This window comes from Notamacropus eugenii, chromosome 1, assembly GCF_028372415.1.
Source record: "Notamacropus eugenii isolate mMacEug1 chromosome 1, mMacEug1.pri_v2, whole genome shotgun sequence".
NCBI lineage: Eukaryota > Metazoa > Chordata > Mammalia > Diprotodontia > Macropodidae > Notamacropus > Notamacropus eugenii.
This window is the reverse complement of record NC_092872.1, coordinates 54,187,568-54,215,510: the sequence shown is the minus strand read 5'-3', so window position 1 is coordinate 54,215,510 and position 27,943 is coordinate 54,187,568. Positions and strand designations below refer to the sequence as shown.

General features: G+C 40.1%; 1 protein-coding gene and 1 long non-coding RNA gene across 6 annotated transcripts in view; one reads left to right on the top strand and one right to left on the bottom strand.

The window, feature by feature from the left end:
* Positions 1–27,943, top strand: part of CAPN15 (calpain 15) — a 90,991-nt gene that overhangs the window by 7,312 nt on the left and 55,736 nt on the right. The window contains exons 1-2 of one of the 3 annotated variants that reach the window (XM_072601665.1): positions 21,498–22,329; positions 23,147–23,455. The exons of 1 other annotated variant lie outside the window; for it this stretch is intronic. In XM_072601665.1, coding sequence (XP_072457766.1) covers positions 23,280–23,455 — 176 coding nt within the window. In that variant the 5' untranslated portion in view covers positions 21,498–22,329; positions 23,147–23,279. Of the gene's footprint in view, positions 1–21,497; positions 23,456–27,943 lie in introns of those variants that run through there. One more of the 3 variants, XM_072601656.1, reaches the window with a different exon arrangement.
* On the bottom strand, positions 14,173–21,526 carry LOC140499808 (uncharacterized). 3 transcript variants are annotated; one of them, XR_011965551.1, is made up of 3 exons: positions 21,066–21,526; positions 16,243–16,821; positions 14,173–14,848 (listed from the first exon to the last, which is right to left on the bottom strand). It is a non-coding gene; the product is annotated as an uncharacterized lncRNA (long non-coding RNA). The 3 variants fall into 3 exon arrangements; XR_011965549.1 differs by having other exon boundaries at positions 14,173–16,821; XR_011965545.1 differs by lacking the exon at positions 16,243–16,821 and having other exon boundaries at positions 21,066–21,507.

The following is a 27,943-nucleotide window of genomic DNA, read 5'->3' as shown; positions in this document are numbered from 1 at the left end:
AGTTGTGTTTTTCAAAACCACAGCCATCAGCTTTTATTCTTTCATTTTGATCTTAGGTAACTAGTTTTCATTTCTCAGCAAAATCTCTCCAATTCATTCACCAGAGGTCAGAAGTTGTCAGATGGTGTGATCTTCCTAGCATTAGAAATAAACCATTAATGAGCAGTGCTTCCTCATAAAGATATTCTGTCCAATTTATCATCGGTGTTTTGTATCTCTAATGATTCCTGTACAGTCTTGCACCACCCTTGTTTGCCTAGAGTGAAGGAGATGTGGCACCAAATGAAGAGATGGGCTTGAAGTATCTCCTTTTTTTTTTTTTTTAAGGAAGGAAGTAGATCAGGAGCATAGTAAGAAGCAATGTATCCTCTTCCAAACTGAACATGAAGCCACTCCTGCTTTTATTTTGTTTAAAGACCCAAATAAAAGAAAAGCCACCCTCATCCGTGAAGTTTCACTTATCATCATCAATACTGTAATAAACCTTTGACCCCAGCCAAGATCACTTATGTTTTTTGACTTTATCTACAGCATGCAGTTAAGTTTTATTGGTACTCTTTGTTTTTTATATCATGTTTTTTTCCTTTATTATTATTAATTTATTTGATTTCAGTTTCATGTTATTTCTAGATATTCCAAAGCCACCAGTAAGTACTCTTTTGTAATAAAGAAAAGCAGACAAAACCAACTAACACTGACCTTAGCTGAAAATGCTTACCACATTCTTCACCCATAGTCCCAGACTTCTCCAACAAAAGGAGAGAATGGTGTGTTTCATCATCTACTGTGCAGGTCCAAGATCGATAATTATAATTATCCAGAGTTTAGCTGCTTTTTGTTGTTCTTTTTGTTTAGCCATTATGTGTGTTATTTTTCTGGTTCTGCATATTCCTCTCACCATCATTTTATTTAGAACTTCCCTTGTTTCTCAGAATTACTTGTGCTTGTTATTTCTTATGGTGCAGTAACATTGTATATCACTTACATGCCACATTTTGTTCAGCCATGCCCCAGTCATTGAATACTCATTCTGTTTTCAATTTTGGGGGAGTTCTCATTTTTAAAAAATGTACTTTTTGTGGGAGCCCTTGTTTTTGTTCCTTTTTGTCCATCACCTAGAACCCATAGTGTGGTCACAGCTGGTACAATTCTCTCTGTCCTCATGAGCTTTGTCTGTTGATCTTCTGGGGATGGTTTATAGATGTTTTGGCAAATCAGTTCTGTTGGTATTCATAGACCTTAGATTTAGAGGTCATGTAGTCCAATCCACACCCAAATCATAATTCTGTTATTGGCACTCACACAAGTACTCACCTAACCTCTGCTTAAAGACCTCAGAATGATTTGGACCTGATTACCCCTAGTGCTCCATGGCATTGAGTTCATTTGTTGTCCAAGGCCCATTATTCCTCTTCTTTTTTTTTTAATTAAAATTTTTTTCAATTATCAAGCATTTATTTTTTCTTCCTGCTCCTTCCCTTCCTCAAATTCTCTCCCATTCCCCCAACCAAAAAGAAAAAAAAAGGAAGAAATGTGCAGCATATTCAGGCAAAACTATTTCCATATTAGACATGTTGTGGCTCTGCTTCCTGTAGGAAGAGTGAAGGGTACAGCCGTATTCTCTTGAAATTTATGAGACCCCTCCGATCTTAGAAGCTCACCAAGCCCCTTGTACTAATTTAGAACTTTGCCCTTGATCTTTCTGGACACTGAAATTGTGTGAGTATAGAACCAAGGTAGTCTATTTGGCTCTTAAACAGAGGCAGCTGTGTTTTCCTGGATTGGTTAAGCCAATGCTGCTGCTCTTCCTAACTACTTTGTGTTCCCCTTGGCTTTCTAGTCCTCTCTGGTTGGCTGAGGACAGATTGAACTTCAAAAGACAAAGTCCCCAGGAGGGCATGTTCAGCTTCAGTTTTGCGTATCTAAACGTTGCTCCTTTCTTTTCATGAAGCTCATTTACAATGCCACCCTCCCCATTTTGGCGTATGAGTGAACTGATTAGGTTTTTTTGAAGCATACACTGTATCAAATCTTTAGATTTTTTTCTGAAGGAGGATCTTATTCATTGTGCTAACTTGTTCCACTAGTTGAACACCCCATCTCCCAGTGTCTCTACACTGGCCCCCCTACTGTCTAAAATGCACAGCCTTCTACCTCCTCCTCCCAGAGTCCCTTTCTTCCTTTAAAATGCAGCATGGGCATCTTCATGAAGTCTTTCTCGATCCCACAATGGCTAGGGCTCACTCCAGACTACCTTATATTTAATGACTTTGCATATATTTGTATTTATTCATTTTATATTCATGCCTTTTATGTACACATTTAGTACGTATCTGTTATCTCTCCTATTAGAATGTAAGCTTATTTTGAGTAGGCATTGCTTCATTCTTTGCACTTGTATCCTCAGAATGTAGCGCAGTGTGTGGCAGCTGGTCGGTACTTAATAAATTCCTGTTGATTAATACTTTAAAAATTATAAAAGGCTGATGGATATTGCGCTGAAATTTGTGCTTTGCACTTTTGGTCATTTCAGTGGGATTGGAGGGGTTCTCCCACAGGACCCTTTCTCCCTCTTATTTGGATCCTGTACGCCCTGCAGCATTGTTTTGCTATCAGTGAAATTTACTTTGAAACATTCACTAACTTTTTAAGAATGCACTTTTTAAGTGATTAACCTGGGAATTTAATGTTTCTGTCCAGAGCCAACCCTGTTTCTGCAATAGGTAATTGCTTGCTAAGGTGTTCCATGCCCTTTCCCTTAAGTAAACATGGAATGTGTTAGGGGGTGCAGAAAAAAAGCATTATATATGCCTTATAGTATGTATAGTATGCAAAAAATCAAAGCCTTCCACACACATAAATACAAAATGATTCTTCATATTGAAAAATAATCCCAGTTTTTTTAGTCGGCTTCTTAGTGCATTTCAAATGTTTTGATTTCAGAGTGGTCCAGGTAATAAAATTGGCTATTAAAACATTCTTCTTGCTTCTAGCTTCTTTCTTCTGATACCAAATTAATCTTAAAGTACAGGTCTGATTTTTGACACTCTACTGTTTAAAGAACCTCAGGGGCTCCCTGTAGTCTGCTATATTAAGACCATACTGCTTTACCTGATATCCCAGGACCACTATAGTTTGACTTTAACCTAGTTTTGCAATTTTATCTCATACCACTTACCTTCATTAACCACATACTTCATCTAAATTGATTTGCTTATTGTTCTAAAGACACCTATTGCACTTTTCTGTCTCTGAAATCTTGTTCCTTTGACTTGACCCTCCATCTACTTCTATTGTAATTGCATCCATCCATCCTTTAAGAAGATATAAATGAAATGATACTTCCTCAATGGAATTTCCTCATCCTCCCTACTTCAGAAATAATCTTCCCTTTTTCCTTGGAATTATCAGAGCATTGTTACTTTCTTTTACAGACTTACTTTCTATTTTTTTTACTGAAGCTATTTATATATGTTTCTTCTCTTTCCTATTGTCAACTCATTGAGGGCAGGCACTATGTTTGGTTCATCTGTCTCCCCTAGTAACTGACAGTGCTCTGTACCACACCTGCCATGTGGCCCACAACACTCTTCGGTGTTGGAGAAACCACTTATAGTGTAATTGGGAAATATTTAACAAAACAAATAGAAATACAGTAAAACTTGGATAATAATATATTTTAAAATTAAGTCAGTAAGTGGTCTCCAAGGATTCTTTTGTACAGATTAGTGACCATGTTCCCCTTTGAGTTTTGACACCACTGCTCTGCACTATACAGTTAATTTGTTTATTGTTGAGTTGATAGGAATTACACCCTGATAACCTACTTTAGCATTTAATGAAAACTTAAACAGCATTATCCAGCATCTTCTTGGCTGCTCTGCTGTTGAGAGACTTTACAGGTAGCTTATTCTAGATTAACTTGCAGTGACAAACAAGGAAGTCGTGAAATCCCATTCATTTACTAAGATGTCACTTCTCCTCTGTTTTCCCCCTTAAGTTTTTGTCTTCTTTGTATCACATTGCTAGTACATGTTTAACTCTGCATGATACCACTAGCATTTTCAACAGTTGTTTCCCTTTTCTCCTCTTCACTTCAGAATGCCCCAACTGGGCCCCATTCCTTGTTTGCCAGATTCCTTTCCAGCTGTTATAGTTTTTAAGACCCCCAAGTGAATGACAACAGATGGTGCCCCCACCCCTAGCCAGCTTTAAGAAACAGGTCTCGTAGATTGAGTGCAGGCAAATAAGTCAAGGGACATGGATTCTGTTCCTTACTCTGCCACTGACTTTCTGGGTGGCTTTGGACCAGACTTTATAACCTTTTGGTGCCTTTTGTAGAAGGCAGATTCTGCTTGTATCCTATTTCACAGGGGTCCTGGAAGAAATAATTAACCGAGAAGTGCTTTGAAAAAAAGTACTGAGTTACCCCTTGTGGCCCTGCCTCTATCCTCTCCTGCTGGTTGACTATGTATGTACCATCCTTTCCTTCCCACTCCATTACCTTTCTTTGTCAGGCTTGACAGCTTGCATCTCCAACAGATGCAACAGACTCTTGGGGTGAGGTTGTAAAACCTTTGGTCTAGGTGGCATCAACCAACCCTTCTCTGACAACATACTCTTGCCTTCCCAGCCAGTATTGCATCTTCCCAGCAGAACATGAATTTTGGGAATGTGATTTGGATCAGAGGAACTGGGCTAAGTTGACATGTCCCCAGCCTTCTTTCCAGAGTTGCCTTTTGGCTGTGATTGGTTGTTAGTAGATCGGGTGGAGGGGGAATGCTTAAATAAGTGACCCTAATTATGTGTGCTGCCTGTTGGGAACAGGTAGAAAAACCCTAAGGAGAAGTTCTAGGAGAGCATAAGATTATGAACTGGGTAAAGCGTGATGAGATTGAACAAGACTCTGAGGTTTGACCTCAGACAGAAGCTTGGCATGTGTTAATTGGGCCAACATGGGAGGATGTCAGCAGGATCCCTGGAGAAGTCCTGAATAAATCCTAAAATTCTATCAATGTTATGCAAAGGAGAGGACTTAGAAAGTTCCTTTTCCTGTGAATGTTGTCCTGATGTTTCTGGTTCCTTTGAGGCCTGCTGAATTTAGGGCAAAACTTGAGGGTCAGTCCATATGGTGATAAGAAAATTACTATTTTAGAATTCTCTTGACTCTCACACCAACGGTACATAATTATAATAGCTTTGTACTTCCAAACCTCTTTCCTCACTTGCCACTCTGTGAGGTGGGTAGTAGAAGTACTAGTGTTCCCATTTTGCCTATGAGGAAACTGAGGTTTAGAGAGGTGAAGTGATTTTCCCAAGATTACACCCTTGATCCTGCCAGTGAACACACTAGTGCTTGATCCCCTATGCTGGGCTGCTTTCCTATACAATTACAATGACTCACAGGACAGAGAACATTGGAAGTTTACAAACTAGTATTCCCAAACTGTTATTAGGCCATGGCCTACATCTTTTCCCATCACAGTCTAAAAAAAAAATTAAAGCATATTGAAGATACTGTGAATTTGGCAGAGAGGGAATGGGCATTTTTGGCCAGGACTGAGACCCTAGGGCTGAGGGGAGGAACTTTGAGCTTGAAGTCTGTCTTAGCAGCCTGAGTAAGGCACATTTTATCCTTCTCTAGCTTCTCTCCTTCTCCAAAGTGGAACTTTGTGTGGGATGGTGAAAGCTTCATTAGTATTCCTGAAGTCATTTGGAAACATAAATGTGATTACTAATTATTGTTGTTGTGACTTTGGCGGTGGGCTTGTTATTTGATAAGGAAAGTAGCTTATAGAGTTAGTCCTGTGGACAATGAATGGCATGTTTTGAGATTACAGGGCTGTGCTGCCAAAAAATTTTGCAGAAGTTAATTGTCTTGATGTCATTGACAAGCTTTGTGTGAGATTGAGTGTTAGATACTAGTAGTGATGTAGAAGTACTTAATGGGAGCCTCTTTCTACTACCATCCTTGAATGTATTGGAAATAGACTGTGGGTCTCAGCTTTAGTTCATTTAGAAACTGTATACTTGATAATGTCTCTCTTTTTTTCCATGAACAACTGTTCTTTGGGTGGGTTATATTTCTGCTTTCACAACAAAGCATTTGATTCTTTACAGGTACTGAGGTATCAATGAGTTCTCATGTTCTTCTTGAATCCATTTTAATTAACACCTTGAACATATGCCACAATGACTGTCCTGCCTCCGTATTTACTTTAGTCCAAATCTAGGCCACTGGTCCTATGAACAACTAGGGCAGTGACTCCAGAAGGAGGGCATAAAGAGGAGCATTTCAGGAAAGCACTGGATTCTGTGGCAGCAAAGAGACTTTTCTATAACCTGAAAGCTCACAATGCTCTGTAAGTCATAGCTTATGGTCAGCAGTTGAGTCTCTCCTAAAGCAGCCAGAACTCTTGACTTTGGCAACATAAAAGGCTACTCATTACATTTTGAATGATGGAGCACAGACCTGAGCATTGACAGCCCTGTAGGGTAGAGAAGAGTATAGCCTTTGGGTAAGATGGGTAAGAAGTGCAGTACAGTGGGCTTCTAGACCAGGTGGTTAGGGTCACTACTCCTGAAAGCTCATTCTGCCTAAGGAGACTTTCTCATATGGAAATTATGAGCATTGAGCGAACTGCTCCATCTTGTAACTCAATTCTGAATCTAGTTCAGTTCCTTTTCTGTTCAGTTAAGGGTCCAGTCCAATTTCTGTCTTGTGAGAAAACTTTATTCCATTATGGGAATTGTGAAAAAACTCTTTATTGTGTTGTTTGAACCTAGCCCTGTGTGGCTGGGAAGCTGGATTACCTGTTGCTTAGAGACCCTTAACTCAGAACCTAGATTTTGCTGACCAGAAACCCAATCAGATCAGAAGGTTGATACATGAGGAGTTTTATCACAATTATACATCTCAAGTGACCCCTGTATACATGTCGTATCTGAAACCTGTCCCCATTCTGGTCAGTCAAGTACTGTTTTCTTGTATCTTTGATAGAATATAGACAGTTGGGGGAAAGTGGAACACCTCGTTTTCTGATATTGGGGAATTGCACTTGTTTGCTCTTCCTCTCCTAATTTAGAAAGTCCCTAATCTCTCCTCCAGTTAGAAATTAGATGACCTAACCTTGTATCCTGGTTTGTATTCTGTTAATTATTTTCCTTTAATGCATAAAAATCTGCCTCCCCCTATATTCAGGGCCCAGTTCCAAGCTGAGGAGTCTTGGTCCCAATTTGTTATACAGTTGGCATATATTGCTTAATAAATCACTGTGCTTGGAAGCCTGAAACTTTAGACATTTTGATCACTCATCACACTCAATTTCACATTTGAGTGGTTGTTGGCCATCACTCTCATATCTGTAAGTGGTATGAAAGGGACCAAAACCAGTCCAAAGAACAGAAGTGGGTGTACACGCATCAAAGCATTTCTCACCTGTGCCTTCCAGGCAAGGTACAACTTTGGAAGATTTTGTTCTTTAATTGGTTTTCTTAGTTAAATAAAACTTCTTAAGAAATAGCATTGAATGACATTAAGAATCTTCTCTTTGAGAGACATTGTGCTAGGCATTGGGAGAGATATAATGATAAGGCATATTCCTTTTCTCAGGAAGCTTATAGTTGGTACAACATGTACTCAGATAAATATCTGCATTATAATATAGTTTGGCTTCTGGAGGGTATCGTCTGCACATTGGTCTACAAAGGATATTAGTAACCATCTGGTTGCTGAGAACTGATGACAGCCCCTGACCCTGCTGGATGATGAGAGCTGTGCCTTTGCAAGAGAATTCATATTGATTGGCTTAGAGATAAAACTCTTATTTGGCAGAATTGCAACATAAATGTTTTATTTTTCCACATACACACACTTAATTTCATTTAATATTTGTACTAAAGCATGTGCATAATGCATATTTCTTTTAATGTCCCTTGTGTATTGATTGCTTTACTAAAGTTTGCCGTATATAGAAGTGACTCTGAATTTTCAAGGTTTACCAGCAGGGAGAAACCTCTGGTAAATCTTAACAAGCTTGTAAGGCTTGAATTGTGTTCATCAGAGTATCAGCCCAGAGAAGTTCAGAGAGGCTTATCAGCAGGTTGGGCAACCAGTAATGATTTTTTTTCACCACAGCACTTCATGAAGATGCCAGGCTAATAAGGTGTAGAGGGTCTCTAATCCATTTCAGCAGAATGAATAATGCATCATTGAAATAATGATTCCATTAAGTATCAAATTCTGCCTTAGGTTAGGTCACTAGCAGTGACCTAACTGGTAGTCAAAGGGTATGTATCTTATGCTCTGTCTGAGATCATATGCTTAAGGTTAACATGGATGGTTTTTTAAGCACATACTTGTGGGTATTGAACACTTTTTGATGATGATCCCATGACTCTTAGGGATGTCTTTTGAAGCTTTGTGAGGCTAGGTGGGAATGCTGTTTGGTTAGATGGGGAATAAAAGTGACTTCCTATTGGTACAATTTTTGTGAAGTAATAGAATTGTTCCTACATGGTTATTTGCATGTTGTCTTCCCCAATGACAGTGAACTCCTCAAGAGCAGGGATTCTCTTTTATCATTCTTTCTATTTCCAGTGTTTAGCACAGTGCCTGGCATATAGTAGGTACTTAATAAGTGTTTATTGACTACCTGGATACGATTTTGAAGGAATATTCTAGTCAATCAGCTTGTTTTCCCATAACATTCCATCTAAATTACCTTGACCAATGTGTTTTTATCTTATTTTTAAAGAATCCGTAGAGGATTCCACCATGACCCCTCATAACCTGCTAAAATATTGAATAGTTTTCTCTGTCCAAGTTTTCCCTTATTATCTGCCCTAAAGAAATACATCTTGTTCTGTATGCTGTGCTGTATTAGTGCATATGGAGAACAACTTATTTCTATTTCTGCATGAAAGTCCTTCTTAGACCTACAACAGTTAAACTTTCCCACTTCTCTTTTTCTAGTAAAATAATCTCAAATCTTTTCCCCTTTCCCCAGAGGTCTTTCTTCGCAACTCTTTAATCATCTTTGCCACCTTTCTCGGAGGCCTTGCCAAATTTTCTTTTTCATTTATTGTAGATATCTCCAGCTTGCTCAGAACAGGTTAGGTTCTGGGATACCAATCCTTTTAGAGTGAGTCTCTTCTCAAATGTATGTATTAAACTCTGACTAAATAATGGTTGTTTTGAGTCTGAAGTAAGACATTTCCATGAGTGGTCTGAGAGGTAGACCAGAGCAGAGATTGTAGAAGAAAGCAGATTTTTTTAAACTTAGCATAATAAAGTGCACATTTCTGTACTAACTGGTACAGTGCTTGGCGCCTAAAAGGCACTTAATAAATGCTTGTTAATTGATTTTTGTACAATAGGCCAGAAAAGGTGCATTATTCTTTCAAGAGTTTGTGCAGACAAAACTTTTCGCATATCACACCACTCCTGTACTATCGTTGGAGAAATCTGATGGATATTATTGAGGATACTCTGCAGCTGCATTCAGCAGGCATTTGGCCTCTTTATAGGTCAAAGTCGACAGTTACTCAGCTTGTGACCGAGCCTCCTGTTCTCTCAACTGCGTGTCCAGACTTTAGGCACTTGTAGTTAAAGAACTTTGAACAGTTATCCTTCCTTAGGCAGCCATAGGCTCACATCCATTTTGCAATACCTCATTGCTTAATATGGACTGCAGTGGTGCCAGTTTTGTTTCTAAGTCTTAGCTAATTTCCTGTCTGATTTATGGCTTTGAATCTGATTTTTAAACCCACTTAAGCTGTCTGGCTGAAGACCATGCTCCCTGCACTTCAGCCATCATCCCTCGAACTGGACACTTGGACTCTGCCCCGGCATCTGGGTTGTCGTAAGTGAGTTTTTGCTTTATCTTGCCTAGAACTGAGCTGTGATACCGCTTTCCAGACATTTCCAAACTATAACGCTACATGTGTACCGTGCCCACCTTTCTAGCTTTTTTGGTTGTTCCCTGCCCCTTATCCCTTTAGAATGTAAGCTCCTTGAGTACCTGGGCTGCCTTGCTCTATTGTCTCCATGTCTTAATGCTTAGTACAGTCCCCTAACACATAGTATGCACTTAAGCTTGATTGTAATCACCTTCCTCATCTCTAAAAAACCACAATGGGGAGAGTCCTCACGGAGATTGCTGTCTTGTTTTCCCTGAGCCCTAGGAACATTTCCTTGAGCTTGTATTTTTAAGAGACTCTTCAAAGCCTAATTCTCTGATTCAAGCCTTTTTCTGAAATATGAGCAGGATAGAAAGGTCTCTTTTTGCCTCTCCACTCAGCAATTGAATGAGTTGGGGAGGAGGGACTTTTATTTGTTGTTTTAAAAACTGCTTTGAGGGGTTCTCGGACTTTTTACTTGAGTATAACCTTGGGATAAATCATAAACCCCTCAGAATCAGTACCATGCCTTTTATTTATACTTTAATGACTAGTAGCAGGCTATAGTGCACAAAAATGTTTGCTTGATTAGCATGATAGAATCAGCTGTGAAGTGACAATTGGCTTTTCTCTTGTAATTTTCAGAAGGCAAAAGTTTCATAAATCTTTATTTCCCAGTATTGGAAATAAAAATAGTGAAAAAAAAAAAAGTTGTTTTTCCATCTTCCTCTTCTCTTAGGTTGCCTTCAAAGCTCTCTTCCTGGTACGCTTCTTCTTCTTTTTTTAAACCACTTGAAAGTGGCTGCTCCATGGAAGAATAATGCAGATGTCAGTTATTTAACTGTAGTCAATTTAGAAAGAATGGGAGTATAGGGCTGGCCTCCCACATATACTAGGCATAAAAACATACATGCCCCAGGAAGATGAGTAAAGCAAATTAAAGAAATTCGTTAAAAGAAATTCAAACGCCTATGTATTTTTTTCACAATTGAACCCTGCTTCCTGACTCTAGAACTTTTTTGTTTCTTGGACCTCTTTTGCAATCTCATGAAACTTGAAGATCCAATTTCAGAATAATGTTTTTAAATAATTAGGAAGGAAATGCTAAATTTCAGGTAGAAGTTAGTGAAAATAGAGATGTAATTTTTTCCATCCAAGTTAATGAGTACTTTGAAATCTATTCCTGGAGTCCTCTCCCAATTCAAAGTGAAGAATCCCTGCTCTGGATCATGATTCTTTGCTTGCCCCTTGGGTCTGTTTTTGGTCTTGTCACTAACTCAATCCTGACACTACTTTTTGCCTCTGATGACTCAACTCAGCTCCCTGTATCCTACTTACTGATTCTAACCTATTGAATATATATGTCAGGGCTTTACTTGCCCTGGAACTTCCTGACTTTGGCCTTTCCATGGTCTCCAACCGGAAGTTTCATCTTGTGCACTGAAAATTCTCAGCTTTAGACCATGTTAGGTCATGGGCCCTTTGGGGTCAGTTGGAAGGAATAATATCTTTCTCAAAGTTGGATTGGATAGACTGGTCATATTTAGGTGTTACCTTATTTTGAATAGGGCACAGGACTTCCTTTCTAATATAATGCTGTAGGATGAGAGGAGAAATTTGATAACAGTTCATCAGAGATGGTTGGCAGCAGGGATCTGAAGAAACTCATGCTATGACCTAACAGTGATCGCATCTGGGGCACATGTGTGGAAGGTGTTCACTGGGTGACCTGGCTCAAAGCAGGAAATACTATTGTATTATACCTTACCAGCATCTAGCCCCAAAAGGGACAACTTCTTTAGCAGTAGAAAGAGAGAACACCAAGGCTCTTGTGTCATGTACAAAATGTGAAAACTCCTTTTTTCTTATAACAGGTTAATCATACCAAAATTATAGTAATTTTGTGTAACACATTTTAATGATTATAATTAAATTAAAATTTATAATAATTTTTTGGATTGGGACTACTTAGTGATAGCATGGAAAAGAGTACTGGACTTGAAGTTAGAAGAATGGAGTCTGAATCCTTATTGTGACATTTCCTAGACTTCAGATGAATGTGGATGAGTCCTTTAACTTCTCTAGGCCATCAGTTTCTTAATCTGTAAAATGGGAGTAATGATAATGATGTTTGCAGCTTTCTACCTCAATAGAGTTTTTGTGAAGAAAGGACTTATGGAAGTATGAGCTGATTTTTTTATTGATTTTACTGATTTTATTGGGTCCTAGGTGGGATGACGTGTATGAGATCAGATTACTTTACCACATTTATCAGTTTTCTGTTGCCCTTCCCACAGAGCAGGGACGTAGTAATTAGTAGTTGTAAACTTCTTGGGCAGGCTATCTTCTGTCCTGCTCCGTGCTTAGGACAGTGTCTTGCATACAGTAGATACCCTATAACTATTTGTTAAATGGATGTAATGATGCATTGATAATCAGAGAACACCTTTTCAACTTCGGTTTTTCAGGGATTTGGCCTCTGTGATAACCAAGACTTTGTAATGTCCTTGACCTTTCTTTCTTTGGCTACATGTTTGGTCTAGCTATTGGTGAAGCTTTGGTTTGTGGTTTGCAGTAGTCCTAGATTATTTGCAGCAGACCCCTGAGACACCATCTCAACTGGTCCAGCTAGTTCATCAGTTGTTTCAGCTTTGATTTAGGAAGTAGGATCATCCATAACTCAGTCAATAGTATTTATTACCTCCCAGATGTACTTATCACATTTTAGCTTGTATTATTAGTATGTATTTTATCTCCCCTATCAGATTGTAAGTTCTTCAAGGTCTTTTTTTTTTTACCTTTTTTTCCCCATCTTTGAAATCCCAATACTTATTGTAAGTGTACGTAGTTGAATTGGATATCCTGATCGTATTTAGGTGTTACCTTATTTTGACTAGGGCAGAGAAGTTCTTTCCAATAGAATGCTGTAGGATGAATGGAGAAATTTGATAGCAGTTTATCAGCGATAATTGGCAGCATGAATATGAAGATACTCATGCTTTGATCTAACAGTGAAGCATCTTGATCACACTCATGAAAGGTCAGGGTCACAGATCCTGTTTCCAATTACCTTTTCAAGGAGAAAAAGAAAATAAGACAAAACTCCTCTGAAGCTGCAGAATGCACCCTTTGATCCAGGCCAGTGGTTTGTGAAGAGGGTGGAACTGTAGTATGCAAATGTATCATCATTACTGAAAAAGGACAACTGAGAAGGAGCACTGATCTGGGGGCTAGAAGAACAAAGTTTCATTCCTAGCTCTGAAACAAACTAGTAGTAAGACCTTGGGTAAGTCACTTCCCCTAATCATAGCCTTACTTCCCTCATTTGCAAAACAAGAGAATTGAACTAGATGCTCTCCAAGACTCCTTTCCTCTTAATCTAAATTTCCATCCATTTATGAGACATGGAGTTTTGAAACCCTGCTGACCCATCTTTTTGACCATGAGTTAATAGTATCATCTTATAGAAAGGAGAACATCTTTTTTTTTCAGTGCTTGCCTGTATGGAGAGGGTTAACTATATCTGTAGCCATAGCTATATAATTTATTTTCTTTTATTTTGCAATGATATTTTTATTGACAAGCAGTGTCACAAAAGATGTTTTCATAAGACAGAAAAAGACAGAAAGTGTGGACAAGATAATATAAATTAATATTTCTCACCTTCATCTTCCCCCTCAATACTATCTGTTTGAACCTCTTCATAATCCTTTCTAAGACAACCATGTCCTTATGTGCTTCAGAGCCCTATCCCCTCTCTATCCTTTCCTCTACATGCTGTTGAACAATGGTATGGTTGGCATACATCAAGTTAAACTTGTGGTCCAAGAAAGCCCAGGTCTCAACAACTGAAGAAGAAGTGTTGTTCAGCATTCATACATCCCTGATACAGTTTGGCTAGGTCTACCAGGAAACCTAGTGCAAGGATGGTCATCAGTGCCAACTCTGAAGTCAGTTGGGCACCAGTCCACAAACTGGATGCCATGCCTTGCCTTGATGGTGGCAGTAACATTTTTGGGGAAACCACATCACTACAATATAATAGTCAGTAAGCCATGTCTTTACTGTAGTGTGGATTATACTTCACCATGTGGCTAGCTGGCTCAGAAAAAGCATTAGTGATCTCTTCTACAGTCAGCTACTCGTGGGAGACTTTCTCAAGCAGAAACAATTGGAGCTTCTGTGGCCAGGAGAAAGTGAATCTTGGGATATGAGATTGGTCTGGAATTCTGTCACATTGAGATTCAGGACACAAAAATCAGAGAAAAGCAGTGATAGAAGACAAAATTTAATTAAGGTGATTCAAGTTAGTATAACTTGAGTGTTTAATGTTTAGGTAGCCTGATCATCTATGATGAAGGCATAATCAGTGCTTCGTGTTGGTGTGAGTGATCAGAATGTAGCTGTAGGGCTCAGCTATAGCTGTGGAAACCTGGGTCAGTGGAGAAGTCTAGTTTTCACTCTGTGCCATAATGAAGAAACAGCAGACACCTGAAACCAGAACCAGTCCTCCCATGAAAACTCTGGAAAACAAAGAAGCCTTGAAGACCTCCACACAGATTAGCAAGCTTCTGAATCCTTTCCCAAACAAGGTCAATGATGCCAATAGTGGAGGGACCTCAAGTATGGTCATTAGCAGCATCTTCCTTGTTGGTGATCAGCTGCTCAGGTTGGAAACTAGCAGGAGGTTCCAGTATGAGCTTCATCAATGACGGTTGGTTCTATTTCTGCAAATACTGCTCTGGGGACCTGTTTATTAGAGCCTGTTTCACTGACAATGCTGAAGGAATCATCTTCTCCCTCAATGGTCTTGTCACATGGTATCAAACCATTAGACTGAATATCATTTTCCAAGCAATACAGCTTCCAGCAGGCATCACCAATCAGGACAGGTCAGCCCATGTATGGAGATAGTCCCTGCATGGCCTTTGTCAGGTGAGCAGAGGGCCTGCAGAGACAAGAAGAAGTGGAAGGGAAGAGAGAAGCAACCCTGTTGGAGGGAGGAGTTCTCAGAAAGAAAAGTTTGTGAGAGCTATCTATCTATATTTTCCTCTCTTCCTCTCCATCCCTCTCCTTTTTATTTTTCCCTCTATATATGTGTGTGCATATTTACATATACATACACACATGTACACATAAGGCCCAATTTAGAAACCTTTAAATACTGCTGTATGTATAATTTTGGGGGGGGGGTGAGGGAGGGTGGTGGTGTTGGACAGACCTCTGACTTCATTGCTGTAGGGAATTCCTCGTGAAGCACATCCCTTCTATCTCTGCTGATTGGCAAGTGCTTTGCAGCTAATAATTAGAGGAGTTTCAGTGGCCACAGAGAAGTTGATTGATTTGCCCAGAATCAATGGCCATTATATGTCAGAGGTGATTGATTCTTGAACCCAAGTCTTCCTGCCTCTGAGGCAGGTTGGACACTCTGCCAGCTGCTTCCCCAACTTGTTACATACTTACAAACACTCAGGCATATATCTTCACTCTAAATGCATGTGAGGATTAAGAGGTATTCATATGGTACTACATGATAGGGTTTTGTGAGGGTGTTATGCAGTTGAAATTGGTTTCAGTAAATGGGGAAAAACCTAAGGGTCCTACCCAGCTGTCTCTAAGATGTAGAAATTGAATTGATAAGTATTTGGAAATTAGAAACCTGGATGAAAGTTTATGGTAATTAGAGCACTGTTGCCTGGTATATTGGGGTTTTTTCTTCCTTTTCTGTGACAGCTTTTATGATACTTAGATCTTCCTAATGAGGCACATCACACCAACCCACACTTGTTTTTGTTAGCACTTTATACAACATTCAGATGCTGTAGGTTAACATTAGAAATGCCAGTACTCTTTTTATATTAGCATTTTCTCCTGATGACCTAAGTGTCTGCTGGGTTTTTGAAGTGTTGGTCTTTTAGGTCAGATGCAGTTGCCACTGGTTAAACTCATCTGGCCAAACCATGGTAACTTTATGTGTACCACAGGGGAGAAGCTTTCACATTGTTATTCTTAGTAGAGAGAATCTTTTGTATTTCTAGAGACATTGATTTGTGTGAATTTGCCAAGTATATAATGTTCTTTTTAGGTTTCTCCTGGGAGTGCTCTACAAGGCTCATTCCAGACCTGACAATTGTGTGACTGTTATAATCACCCTTGCATTGGACAGGGGAGTATACAGTTGGTGAAGATCTGTAATGATGAGCCAAGGTGTACGCTTTCAGGCTCTTTGTTGGCTTTTTTTGGAGTAAAATACCTGAGTGGCCTTTATGCACGCTGGACATCTATCTTATTCATGAATCGATTTGAATGGTGACTTCCAGAGAAATCCTCTGTTTTAATTACCTTTCTGCCTTGTGCTTCTATAGAGGATATTAGACTGTCAACCAAGCATATGAACCTGATCATAACATTGAGAAAGAAGCCGCTGTGGACATCTAAGAAATCAGTAGTTCAGAATTAAAAGATTGGTGATTTAGCACTCATCTACTGTTAATTGGTTGTTTAAGAGCACGAGAAGTCAGTTTGTACATGCTTTTATCTTCAACCCCACTGTCTTTGTCCTGAAGTGTGTTAGAACAGTAACTTTCTTCTTTGGCCATTCTGGTTCTCCAACACTTAATCCAGTGATTTAAAAAAGACTTTCCTCCTCCCTTCTCCAATGACATTTAGTGTCATTCAGTGTCTACCCTTTGTATCCCCAAGATTTGCAACACAGGATATTTGCTTCTATGGATATTGTGTTGTTGGGGAATATGTAGACTTTATGGACACTTTCCCAAAGAGTATGTTCATGGACTTATTTCTGTAGCCCTAAGGTTAGAGTTTTGTTGTTACAGACATCCAGGAGAGTGAGTGTACGGAATAAGGAGTGCCTTATCTCTCTTCAGACAATGGATTTCCTCAGCAGGCTCCTCTAAGAAACTGGAAAGAAAATAGGAAGTATGATTCAGTCTCTAAATAGGCAGTGTGGGACTGATGAGGGCTGCAGTCCTCCACCATTTCCAAACCTCTTAAGTCTTAGACTTGACAATACAGTCATCTCATTTGTATTTGTCAGTATTCTTTATATGTTTCTTTCCTCTTCAAAGCCCTTCTCTGCTTAACATAGCAATCTTTACCTCTGATCTGTTTCAGGAGAAGGGCACTGGTGGAGCAAATGTGGGTGTCTCCTGTAGCTCTAGCTGTATGACTGTTCAAAGCAAGTGTCCTCTCCTGGAGGTGACAGGTGTCATTATAGAAAGGGTTGGTGAGAAAGACCCGCACATTTCTTTGGGGCAGAATCTTCTTACCAAATGAAAACCCTTCTGTGAAAGAGTTGTGGGGCTTGCTGCATCATGGCGTAGCTGCCTTAAATTTGTCACATCTTGTTTGTGGGCATTGGCTCTATTTATCTTTTGGAGGGAGTGAATGTTATCTAGAGAGGGGAGGATTTCTCTTCTCTTTTTCTAAGGGAGATAATGAGGTGTCCATAGTAAGGAGCTCTATTGTTTGGCTTCTGCTGTCACCACAGACCAGATTTTTGAGATGACAGTTGTGTTTGTGTGTATATGTTTTTTAACTTTTTAAGGAAAGGGCTTTGGAATCATCTCTAATTGGATTTTTTTTCCTCCTATGTTTCTGACTGAAACATCTCCCTCCTCTGCTTTCTTAGCCAGAAATCTCCTTTCCTCTATCTTCTCTCTGAGTTCTGGTAGAAGATATTTGGTTAAGTCTGCAGCCTCAGAGAAAGCTTAGTTGGTATGGGGCCACTTAAACCATTTCTCTTCTGGGAAGTGGATTTAGGAAGATTAAGCATCAGTGTTATTCGTAATAATAGTAATAACCCAGATGTCTGTAAAGCCTTACAAAGTACTTTCCTCACAGCAGTCATGTGAGGTAGATAGTTCAAGTAGAGTAGCATTTCCCTTTTATACATGAAGCAACTGAACCTGCAAGAGACTAAATGACTTGTGTGTAGTCCTAAAGCACATGAGAGAGAGTTGGAACCAGGATGCAAATCCAGTCTTCTGATTCCACTGCTCATTTGTCCTCCACCAGCTTCAGGGGAAAGGTTTTGTGTTTCGCTGGTTTCCCAGAGCAGTGGGCTGTGGAGGTGGAAAGGGCATGAGGACCTGGTGAAAGAACTAGGAGCAGCTATTGAAGCCTGCCAGGGGGAGAGAACATTCCACTCCCTAAGACACCCATTTTGCTTCCCACTTTCCTCCTCCCACTGAAAAACAGGTCTAAGCTTCAATTTCTTTCTCTAAGGAGGAAGAGGGAAAAAAAGTAGTAAATTACTGGAGGCTTGAAAGTGAGGGAAGGATAAAATCAATTTCTTATTTGGAAAATAACATTTCAGAAGCAATTAATGAGAACCTGTGAAAACTGGTCATTATTGTGTTTAGAAATGATAAAAGAAAGGAACGTTCCCTATTGGTTTGTTGTTCCCCCTTTCTCCCCCCATTCTTTTCTTCCTCTTTCAAGCCCTCCTAGAGCCTTCTTCCTGCTGCCTCCTGCCAGGGATCCTGCCAAGCTGGGGCATTTTGCTGTTCACCATTTATGTGGTGATTTGTTGGAGGAGGTGGAGTGGAAACTGGAACGTGCCCACCCGAACCTTGCTTCTCACTCTTTCTTTCCCACTCCATTTCTGCTCTGAGATTTTTGCCTCCTCTCTTGTTAAAATATAACAGTGCTGTTTTTCTCTGTTGGGAGCAACCCTCTGCTTCACATAGGGAGGGAGGGAGGAGGATGGGAGAAGAGATGCTTCCTGATTCGGGAATTTTACAAACCAGTGAATGTGAGGTGCTTCAGTGCAAAAGCTGCCTTGGTTTTGTTTTGTGAGAGGCAAATTCAGGTGATGAGTTACTCTCGCTGGTTCAGTTTTATTTTAACCCATTATTCTCCAGCAGCCTTAGGCTTAGGGAGTAACTGAATTCTGTGCAGTCCCAAGTTTGTGGAACAATTTGGCTCATTTATTTGTAAATTTGAATTATTTTTCTCTTGAAACAGACCGCATTCATTCGGTAACATTTATTAAGCATCTATTATGTTCAGCATGCTGTGCTGAGGATAGGAGGATTACAAAGAAAAATAAAGATATCTTGAGTTAGGGAACATACAGTTTGTCAGCTTCCTAGAACAGTCTTGTTGCAAGATCTAGACTGATCAGAGATAAGTTCCATTGACCAGAGAGCAGTCTCTGTTTTACAGAACAATTGCTGGTGTGAAACTCAATCTGTCCCAAGAGTAACTCCAGCTTAACTTGGGTTATCCTGTGTCTATTTATAGCTCTCCTTCCACACCCAGCACTGCCACAAGCAGAATTTTGTTCCTAAGCAGCCTTAAGGCGAGGCCTCCTGGCCAGTCTTTTTCTTGGCTGGAGTAACTGACTTTTTTTTTTCCCTCTTGGATTGACTTTGTAAAGACTGATGGTCAAGAAAGGCAAGGAGTGGGTGACTAGGAGGTGTAGAGGAAGGGAACAGAGAAAGATGAGAATCAGAGAGGAGCCACAGCAGTGTTTGCCGGAGGGGGCCACATCTATTCAAGAGATCTTGATCCCCTGGAGTCCTTCTTTGCTTGTTCCTCAGCCCTGCAGTGTGAGTCCTATAATATGATACTACTAAAGACAGTGCCTGGAGCTCGAAGTATAGCAGTAGTCTTATATTCCTAATTTTCAGTCCAATTCAACAAACATTTATTAAATTCTGCTAAAGCGCATGTGCTCAAAGATGAAACAAGGCAGCCATTCTCAAGGAGCTTACAGTCTATTACAGGAGAACTAGGACATGTCTGTGGATAGCTGCAATACAAATTAGAATGTGGTGAGGGCAAAGGAAAAGTTCAGACAAAATATTAGGAGAGATCATTCCCAACTGTAGGGGTGGAGAAAGCTTTCTGCAGGAAGTTACCTGGGTTGGTCCTTGGAGGAAGGAAAGGATTTCAAGGGAGGTTGAGGGGAGGGGAGATGTGAAATGGAGGAGATCCCTTTTTAGACATAGGGGATGTCATTAACAAAGGCACAGAGTCGGGCATAGGGCAGGAGGAGGGACAACCAGAAATTCAGTTTGGAATGTAGAATACATGAAAAGGTATAGATATGTAAGTCTGGAAAGAGCTTTGAATGCCAGATGAAGGATTCTCATTAAGGGAATAATGAAAGGGCAGTGTTTTGGGAGGGGCTAAGAATTGACTTATTTTCAAGAGGGAAACATCAAGGTACCAGATAGGATGATACTCTCCTCAGATTTTATAATAATGAGAACTACTGAGTTTTCTCACTTTGATCAGCTACGCTGCTAGAAATCCAACTCCTTTCTACTGTAGAAAGTGGTAACTAAAGTGATGCTTTTCTAGAAAAGAAGGATGCGGTCCTTTTCTTACTGACCTGTGATATTGTACCATTTTTTATTAGAATTTTTACCCCAGATGCGTATGTGTGATGTGAATTATTGTATATTTTCAAAGAGGAAAGGACACAGTTATCTTTGGTTCTTTCACTTTTGAATGAAAAGTACCATCTGTTTGCTGTCAAAAGTGAATCAGAGTAGTCTTCTTTGTCGCTTTCCAGAATTGTGAAGCTTTACCTGAGAAGTCTAAGGCATTTGCAGCCTGCTTAAGTCTGTTAACTTTCTTTAAATCTGTTTTTGAGTTTATTTCTATTCCTTCCTTACATGTAAAGTAAGGAAGTAAGTAGCTTTCCCCACTCGTTAGTCCCACCTTGGCTGGAAATCGCCAAATTTGATGATTAAATGTTTCCTGGGCCTTGAGGCAACAGGACCACTGGAGGTTTGGATAGTTTGGGCATAATGAATGTTGTCAAAATTGTAAATAGGAATTTGTTCTCTGAAACAATCGATAGCTCCTAAAGTATCTTCAGTTCCAATTTTTATTCTTAAGTTATTGCCCATTACAAGATAAATAAACTACCTATTTGATAATTTTACATTCTAAAAACTGATGGTAAGAGAAGAAAGTCAATGGCAGATTTTTATTTATCACTTAGATGTAAGACTCCATTCAGTCAATTAATTTTGAAGGAATAATAAACCCCCTTCCTTATTTTATTCAGTCTCTCATTCTAGCACATGGACTTTAGAGTTTACTAAATAGGGAAGGGAAATCTGGGGAAAAGAAATTACTTTCTAGTTGTTCGAGAAGTTGAGGTGGATGTTGTCCATGAACCTTACCTGAATACCTTGGCCACTAAGCAGCATGACTTATTGGGAAGTACGTTGGGAGGAAGAAGGCAGGAGTCCTGGGCTTGATTCCTTGATCTGATCATTTATTAGCTTTCTGAGTAGGTCACCTACTTTTCTGGACCTCAGTTTCTTCACCTGTAAAGTAGTGATTAAAGGCTGCTGTCAAAAAAGTGCTTTGTAAAGTGTAAAGCATTCTATAAATGGAAATGGGTCCTCTTAGTCACACGAGTAATAATCTGTCAGCCTTCCCGACCTCTCAAGCCACATGCGAAAGAACAGACTGACATCCTTCAGCTTCTCACTCTTGATCCCTTGGATCCAGCCTGACTCTCAAGAGCTGCATTTTCCATGGTCTTTGTCTCTTTGAATGCATGAAATAGATTCTTCCTAAAGGTCTTTCTGAATCATGGTGGGGAGGTGGATAAGCTCAGCTATGCTAATTTTTACCTTTGTTTCTCCTTTTTAGCTCAATTATATTCCCTTGATCCTTTATTCTGTCATAAATCTAAATGATGTAATTCCTTTTCCTCCAATCAGAAACAAAAGTGTTGGTTTATTTATTTATTCAAACTCTTTGTATTTACCTGTTCAGAAAGATGCATGGCTGTGTTAGAATGACAATAAGAGAGAATGCTGTAGTTCTTTCAAGGCTTGCAGAGTACTTTATCGAGACCATTCATGTACAACTGGACAAGACCTTTGAGTTCAGTCCTCCAATTTAATAGATGAGAAAAGTGAAACCTAGAAAAGGGAAGTGACTTTCAAGGATCTGAATTAAAGTCTTCTAAAGCCAGTACCTTTTCCCCTGTACCATACTGCCTTTATTACATATGCTGTATTATCTAATCTGGTTCTCACAACTTTGGAGAAAGCATGCTTTGGAGAAGCAGCATGGCATAAAGAAAGCTGGCCTCAGTGTCAGGAAGGCTTGGATTCAAATTCTGTGTCTGATCCATGCTGGCTGTGACCTGTGCAAGTCACTACCTCTCAGTGCCACAGGCAACACTCTAATATTATGAGTTGTAAGCCAGTTGCTGGTCTCTATTGGTAGAGTGAGTTTACTCATTCTCCCTACAAGGATGAAATCATAGATCTAGTAAAATAAATACCATCTCTCTCTCTCTCTCTCTCACTTTCTCTTTCTCTCTCTTACACACACACACACACACACACACACACATACACACACACACACACACACATACACACACACACACCACATACATCAAAACCCTTAAAACTTCCCTGTGAGGTAGGTACTGTAGGTATTATTTCCCCTGTTTTACAAATGAAGAAATTCAAGATTAGTGAGCTTACATGACTTGCTTGTCTGTTCTCTGTCATGTAGCTGGTAAGTATATGAGCCAGGATTGAAACCCAGGTATTCTGAGTTCCAAACCCTGGGAACTATACCATGCTACCTCCCTTCAAAACAGACAATGAGAGGACTGGGTCATATTTTTTTATGAGAAAGGGTAGAGTAAGGGGGTGGAGAAATTAAAATTCTTGTAATTTTGACTTTTCCTGGAGATGAAGGCAATGTCTTCACTGATTTGGAAGCATTGTGTAAAATGCCAGGTTGAGTTTGGTTGGAAGAGTTGTGTGTGTGTGTGTGTGTGTGTGTGTGTGTGTGCACGTGCATGTATGCACACACACAAATGCACACACATACCCATATGCACATATATGTATAAACGTGTGTACACATACATGTATATATTGTGTACCAATTGAATTGAAATAATAATGTCATTACATTGGCCCTACTGCCTCTACCAGTGCTGGTGTTAGTCATAGGAACTCATAGCATGGAGGCCTATTGCTCTGCAGTATGACTTACGGACTATTCAGGACCCCTGTGCCCACCCTTTCAGTTACATGCCTTTATCTTTACGACTCCAAATCTTAAAACTTTGACTAATCTGGTTACCCTTAGTATGCAAGCATGGTCCCTTCAGAGAATTCTTCATGAAGCTTCTGAAAACTTTATTCATTTAAATCATACTTTGTTTCTTTTCTCTTTTTTTCTTCTTTTTTTTCTTTTCTCTTTTTTTTTTTACTTTAATCAGAATCGACCTCCCTTTCTCCAGTGTTGGAAACTTTCTGCCTGTCCATGCCTCCAATCCTCACCCTTTCCACCTGACTACACACGCCTGGACCTAATCTGGGATAATTCTTGGCTTGGCCCAGGTTGGGGGTAACATGGGGAGCTCAGCTTCCTCGTTGGCTGCAGAGACGGAATCAGACCATGGCTTCACTAGCCCATCCTATCCCGGGCACCCGGCTACAGGCTGGTATAGGAGTAGCCACAGTGGTCCTGTGTGGGAAAGTGCCCTAATAACACGGCAGCATCAGCACTTACATCCCAGGGCACGAAGGTAAGAAAGTAGGGGAAGGAGGCTTGTGACATACCTCTCAAATGGTCCCCCACCCCAAGACAGTGGCATAGCAGGGCTGGAACCAGCTTCAGCCCTGGGGGAGGGGATCTGTTCCCCAAAGGAGACCATAAAAAAAGAAGAGGAGAGATTCCTCAGAACAAACCCCTCACGAAGGAAGTTTTTATATTTTCCTTTGTGCTTCTTTTTATTCCTTGTCATCAAAGTATCTGTAGATAAATCGTATTCCTATTTCTCCAGAGCCTTGTGTATTGACTTATTTTCAAGCACCAAGATCACTGGTGCATAGTTCTCCACTGTTATTTCCATCTTGCCCAAAGGAAGTCTGAGAACTCCCTAAGAAACATACATGCTGTTTTTTTACTGGCTGTTTTCTTAGGTTTTTTCCCACCAGAGATGCCTTTCAAGTCTTACCTTCCATTAGCTTACTGGCTATTTTAAGCCTTTTCTGCTTCCCTCTTTCCCCGAACTATGCCATTTGGGGAGATTGGTTCCTGGAGGTTGTCTAGCCCTCTCTTTCATCCCAGGCTAGTTGAGAGGTATGTTGAAGGCATTTTAATATGCTGGCCCTTGCTGCTGAGGCTGCCATGTTTGTGCTCACCATCTGTGGGGGCTCGAAGAAATGCCTGCCTTTTTAATACATGCTTACTTCAAGAGAGAGAAGACTGGTTCTACTTGGATCCGAATAGTGGGAATGCTTTTTAGAAATAGCAGCTCGCTTTCTCCAGGGCTTGGGCACTGGTGTGGCCTTGTGTGGAGACTGCTACTGTCACTGTGGGAGTGTTCTGGCTGGACTTGTCTTGTTGATGTAGCTGTTTTGCCTTTTCTCTCAGCTGCTGAGGTCATTGCATGCTAGAGCCTCTTCAAGGGTTCACTGTTTGGACTTGATCAAATCTATCTCTGCCTTATTTCTGTGAAGAAATATTTTATTTAAAGATTTTAACCAGTGATGGTTAGGGCCTTACATATCCCACTTTCTCTTTTAATTGGTAACTTATGCCATTCATTTTCATCTGTTTACTTCTTTGTAAGGACAGCTGGATTTATGCTTTTCTAGATTCTGAGATTTTATTTCAAACCTTGGGAGAAAGCACAGACCATTAGCCCTCACCCCATTTGAGATGTCTGATCCCCATACCCCACAGACCAGGCCTGAGACCAGGTGAGAATTGCCTGGATGAATGCTCCCATAGCTAGAATTGATCAATTAATCAACAAAGATTTAAGTGCCTGCTCTGTGACAGGCACTGTTCTATGTGCTAGGGATGCAAAAACATAAATAAAACAGTCCTTGCCTTCAAGGAGCTTATAATTTATAGGGAGAGACAACATACACACACACACACACACACACACACACACACACACACACACACACACACACACACACACACACACACACACACACACACAGTAATTGGGAGGTGCAGCTACTAGCAACTGAGGGGATCCAGAAAGGTAGTGGTTGGTATTTGAGCTGAGTTTGAAAGAAACGAATAATTCTTTAGAGGCAGAGGTGAGGAGAGAGTCCATCAGTGCCCCAGAGCACTGTTTTGGGGGAGTTTTCTCATAGCCCCTGAGTTTGATCTTATACCATCTGAATTAGACTGTGCTAAAGAGAAGAGTGATGTTGTTTGGAGTATGTTAGAATTTCTGAAGAGGGCTCTATTTTCTTTCAAATCAGGGGTTTTGGATTTCTGGGTAAAGCTACCCCAAGACAGCTTGACCACAAATTCTCTGCTGTGATCAGGGGGAGAGAAGATGCCACTGGATTGCATGTCATTTCAGAACTCCAGAGAAATGCAATGGCTTTTTGTTGGGGAGTGTATTACTCTCCACTGCTGTCTCATCAGCAGATCAGAACTGGCCCTGCGCTCCCACCATGGACATTGAAGATCTTAGACAAGTGAGGGGAAACCGAACAAAGAGCCCCTGAGTTTCTTATCCTCTGTTCAGCTGATACCTGACTTCTCTTTGGAGTAAAGGATACCGAGTGACTTTTAGAAGCGTCTGCAGTGCGTGTCATCTTTTCAGCCTATCTATCAAAGAATTTACTGTTCTCAGGTGAAACAATACAGAATGAAATTTCAGGCAAACCTGTGTTCTGTATTTGGAAATACGTAGTTGTGGGTTGTTTGTTTTTTTTTTTTTTTAAGTTAATAGAGAAATGTTCAGCCCTGTTGGTTCTGTTAGCTTGGCCCTGTGGCCTGCTAGTCCCTGGGGCCCATTGAACAGGAAGGAAGTGGACTAAGTTATAGTCAATTTGAGACTGCTGCAGTGTTCAGGGATTGATTTGACTTTTCCTGCTGATTTCCCGTCTGTGTACCCAGCCCTCAAGATAACATTCCTGCTGATCTTTCCAGTGGTTCTCCAACAAATTAAGTACATGCTTTTTAGTCTGTCATTCAAGGCCTTTGACATTGTAACCCTAACCTACCTTTCCTCATTTACTACTCCTTTCAATGTACTGTATAATGTAACCAAGCTAGACTACTCACTATTTTATTAATATGTCACCTGCTTTTTGAACTCTGTGCTCTTAACCTGTATCTTTCCTTGTGCTTTACCTCTGCCTGTTCAAACTTTCCCTTATTCTTCAAGGTCCATCTCAGATACTACCTCCTCCATGAGACTTTCTCTGATCCCCTCCTAATTGGCAGTTAATCTCTCTGTCTTTTAACTATTTTTATATATATATATATTTATATATTTAACTATTTTCTTACATACCTAATTACTAGGTCCTAGCACTTTGTTTACTCATTTGTCTTATAGTCTGCTCAGAGGACTTGAGTTTAAATCTTGGGTCTGTTGTTCACTAGTTATGACCCTGGATCACTTGACCTTTCTGGGCCTTGGTTTCTGCCTTTGTTTGGACTAGGTGCCTTCTTCAGTGGTTCTTTCCATCTCTAAATCCTATGAACCTATTTTGTTATGTTTATTATCTGTATGTATTATTTCTCTATTAGATTAGATGTTTTTGAACACAAGGATTATGTCTTCCTAAAGGAGTTGTCTAAAATTAGAATGATCTGTCTATAGAAATAGTAAATTTCCCTTCTCTGGAAGTCTTCAAACCAAGGCTGGATGGCCATTTGTTGGATCTGACATAGAGTGGTTCTGGGGTTGGATATTCGTTGGAGTAGATGGCTTCTAAGGTGCCTTCCATTGTTGATGTTCTGGGATTCTCATTCATCCTGTCTCCTTCAGAATACCTTGCTTCCATGAAACAGACACTGGGTAAACATTAAATGTTTGTTGAATGAATGAATGAATGCTGTGCTTCACTCTAGAGTCCACATCTCTTAGGAAACACAAATAGTTTAGGGAAGGGATTGGTCGTGTGTATACATATTGGCTTTATTTTGGACTCTAGGACAGAGTATTTTAGGGGGTAAGAATTCATTGTTCCAATGTCCTGAAGATGTTCCAGGGTGTTGGGTATTCTTTGCTGGATACCCTGAGCACCTGCCTTCTCAGAAAGAGAAGGAGAAAAGAACACTCCCCCATTAAAAGAAAGAACGTGAGGATCTAGGCAGCTCCTGAGGCCCTGTCCAGCTCATTTGACAAGGCATTGGTCAGAGAGAACAAGAGTGCTCTAGTTCCTGCATCTTTCTGCAAAATTTCCTGGGTCTGCAAAGCTGAAAAGGTGACGTGGGGATGCTTGGATTTTCCATTGCCATCTGACTCCTCTTCCCTCTGTCACCAGCTATTTTCCTGAGCATCTTTGAGCCAATAAGATTCCTTGTGTTACTCTGATTAGAGAAAGTGACTTATGAAGGGAGGGGCACTGGCCATGCTCAGGTCACTTTTCGGTGTCAGGATTGGGGTGTGAGCTCAAAGGAGTCCCCATGTAGCATCATTGTGCCCTAGGCTGAGCAAAGCTTACCAAGTTGGATGATGATGATAACACATTTTTACCTTTTTAAAATAACAATTCTGTAAAGAAAAGTGATATCAGTATCATTAACTCCATTTTTAGATGAGGAAACTTTGAAAGGTAAAGTAGCTTGCCTATAATCACAAAACTGTCTGACATGATTCAAACTCAAGTCTTCTGCCTCTGTTATGTCATATTGCCCCAGGCGGAAGGTTAAATTGAGTCACAGTAAAGGAGCAGAAAATGCTCTCTTAATTTAGTTGAACATCTGATCATGTATTCATTGAGATAGTATTGAATATTGATGAAGATTCTTCTCTTATCACTGGAAAAAAGTGAGATTGAGGGCTTCCTCTGTACAGGTGAGAGCAGAGGTTAGAAGGAATCTAGTCACCTCTTCTGTGTAGAACTCAAAGTCAACCTGGCTTATTACATTGAGTGCTGCTCTTGTAATCCAAGATCTGGATTCAGATTCCACTCCAGATAATTAACTCTAATATAGTCATGGGCAAGTCATTTCAGTCTCTCAGAAGCTCACTTTGTAAAATAGGGATATAATATTTATACTCTATATAGTGTGCAAGCTCTTT